This window comes from Montipora capricornis, chromosome 7, assembly GCF_036669925.1.
Source record: "Montipora capricornis isolate CH-2021 chromosome 7, ASM3666992v2, whole genome shotgun sequence".
In the NCBI taxonomy this organism is placed as follows: domain Eukaryota; kingdom Metazoa; phylum Cnidaria; class Anthozoa; order Scleractinia; family Acroporidae; genus Montipora; species Montipora capricornis.
Genome location: NC_090889.1, coordinates 31,933,534 through 31,936,033, shown reverse-complemented (window position 1 = coordinate 31,936,033; position 2,500 = coordinate 31,933,534). Strand labels below are relative to the sequence as shown.

The window sequence follows — 2,500 nt, the reverse complement described above, 5'->3', positions numbered from 1 at the left end:
GGGTTCTATAGTCATCGGCGCCTTGCATCGAAGACTCTTTTGAAACTCAAATTAGTCCTATCTTCATTTGTAATCATTATCTAAAATTGTTTTTGTTCAAAAATACCTTATTCTTCTTTCTTCAACTTTTGACTACAGTAAGAGTACGATGGACCTTCCAAAATATACTATTAACGCAAAATGAAAGTTCAAGTCGCTTTTTTAATCTTTTAGTACAAATTTTCTTGTTGCCAATCAAATTAAACCTTGGAACAAGCACGTTCAAATGGTGCTGTTTATTTTCGGCTTCTCAAAGAAAAAGTAACCCAGTCAATTTGTAACCGCAAATGAACTAGACTTAGACAGCAGGACTAGATATTTCATCATAAATAGATCTTCTGTTGCTGCCTTTTGTAAGGTCACCTACGAAGGAGCCTTCTTCGGTAAAATATGGCGTATTTCCTCCGTATTCATCCAAACTGTCTTGTGATTCAACCTCTAGCCGGTTCTGAAGAGACTTTTTCCAATCTTCGCGTCGTTTGATTTCGGTGGAAATGCTGCCCGGTTCAATGTACTGTTTTTCTGGTTCGTTCTCGTGCTCGGATACTACAGAGAGAAAAAAAATGAACATTGCCAGATGTTAGAGAATTCGAAGCCTCTTCGTTCGGGGCTTTTCAAAAATGATGAACAGTATAGGGAAGTACAATTAATTAAGATGACCGTGCCCAGGAAATTTCAAAGCGAAAACATACGGTTCTAAAATTCACTTTTTTCCTGATATACAAACACTTTTGTTTTCAAAAAGATTTCGAACAAATTTGTTTACAAACATTTCCTCTGAGCTTAAACTTATTCTGTAGTCAGAGTGGAGGTTCTCTTAAAGGAAATACGTCCAAAAAGGCTCAACATTTTGACACGAAATAGATTAATACCCCTCGAGGTCGACCTCAACCTCGTCCCCGAAGTCCGCATTTCTTTTGGTCAGCACCAAAAGCACGGACTCTGGCCACATCCATTTTATGCGTAGTCGTAGAGAAGATCCATTTTTGTAACCGTTGACAACCACTGTTGTTTCAAATTTCTGAGCGTGCGTAGAAGAGCCGGAAGTCAGTGATTGAAGACTTCCTGCCTTGGAAGTGGCTAGAGTCTGCGTTCTTGGTGCTGACCAAAAGAAAACCGGACTCTGGGGACGAGATTTTGCACGGCAGCCATGTTGCATGGCAGGAACAATGAAAATGTTTTGCATTAGAAAGAACATTGTTTCCCATAGGAAAAAGGATCTATTGTTCCTGCCATGCAACATGGCTGCAGGCAAAACCTCTATATGCCCAGAAATGCATAAGACCGTAACCAATGACCGTAATGGTCCGTAGCCAAGTACCCGCACGAGAGAGTGCACGTGCTAAATGCAAAATCGTACGCGGGACGTAATGCCGCTATAAGACCCGTTTCAAACGTCGTGGTACTGCCGTGTCAAACTCAAATGAATTTGACCTGACAGTGGCAAGACTATACCACGAAAGTGGTTTCAAACTTCGAACTCAATGGGCCATTTCCGAGTTGCTGTTTGTCTCGGTTTCGAAGTGAGTCTTGGTCCTCAACTGTTGTGAGCGAAATGAGTTTGATTTGCATAAGAATACGCAACTCATTTCCATTTGAATGGATGTGCATCAGGACTCGCTTTGAAACTGAGGCATGCAGCAACTCGGAAATGGGAAATTGAGTCAAAATCAAAGCCGGAATCGATAAAACAAACCTTCCAATCCAGCGGTTTCACATACCCAAAATGGCGGACAACAGCGAAAAGGAACGTCGGAGGAAATTTGCTTAAATGAAAAACTTCGACGCATGCGTCAAACCATAAAAAAAAAAAAACATAATTTTGCATTGAGTTCGATACAGTAGTAGCATGACGTTTGAAACGTCGTGCTAATGCCGTGTGACACGGCAACCTCTGCCGTGCTACGCGAAAGTGGCACGACTTGGTTTTAAACGTCATACTACTGTCGGGTTAAAGTCAAATTTAATTCGATCAATTGAATTCAACACGGTAGTACTGAGCACGGCGTTTGAAACGGGCCTTATAAGTTTTCTTCCCGAAAAAAATCTAGCAGAAGCCGTTCCAAAAACAGACAATACCGTAAACAGATGGACCTCATTCCATCGCAGATCGAGACTTCAGAGTTATGAACACATGTCCTTTAAGGACGGTGCCTACTATTGTTATTGCGCATACGTTCTGCGCATCTCCAGATACTCGGATTTCCTATTGGTGATGCTTACTAATGCAGGGATATTTTTGCGCGGTTTAAAAATATGCAGAGAAAGTAGATCTTAGTAAGTACTCTTGGTATCCAAAAAGAAAATTGGGGGTAACCATGCATTCCTTTGAGACAATTGAGCTTCAGTTTGAGAAAGAACGCCATATATTGCTTTGTATTTTAGAGCTTTATACAAATATTGTTCATGCATTATCTTTGAAAAATGTGTGGTTACCCCCAATTTTCTTTTTGGATTTCAA

General features: G+C 40.7%; 1 protein-coding gene across 9 annotated transcripts in view; it reads right to left on the bottom strand.

The window, feature by feature from the left end:
- LOC138056940 (fibronectin type III domain-containing protein-like) overlaps positions 1-2,500 on the bottom strand; it is a 58,412-nt gene that overhangs the window by 1,837 nt on the left and 54,075 nt on the right. For all 9 annotated transcript variants that reach the window (XM_068902919.1, XM_068902918.1, XM_068902926.1 and 6 more), the window contains one exon: positions 1-585. This exon is cut by the window's left edge and continues 1,837 nt beyond it. In XM_068902919.1, the coding sequence (XP_068759020.1) occupies positions 338-585 (248 nt within the window). In that variant the 3' untranslated portion in view covers positions 1-337. The remainder of the gene's footprint in view (positions 586-2,500) is intronic.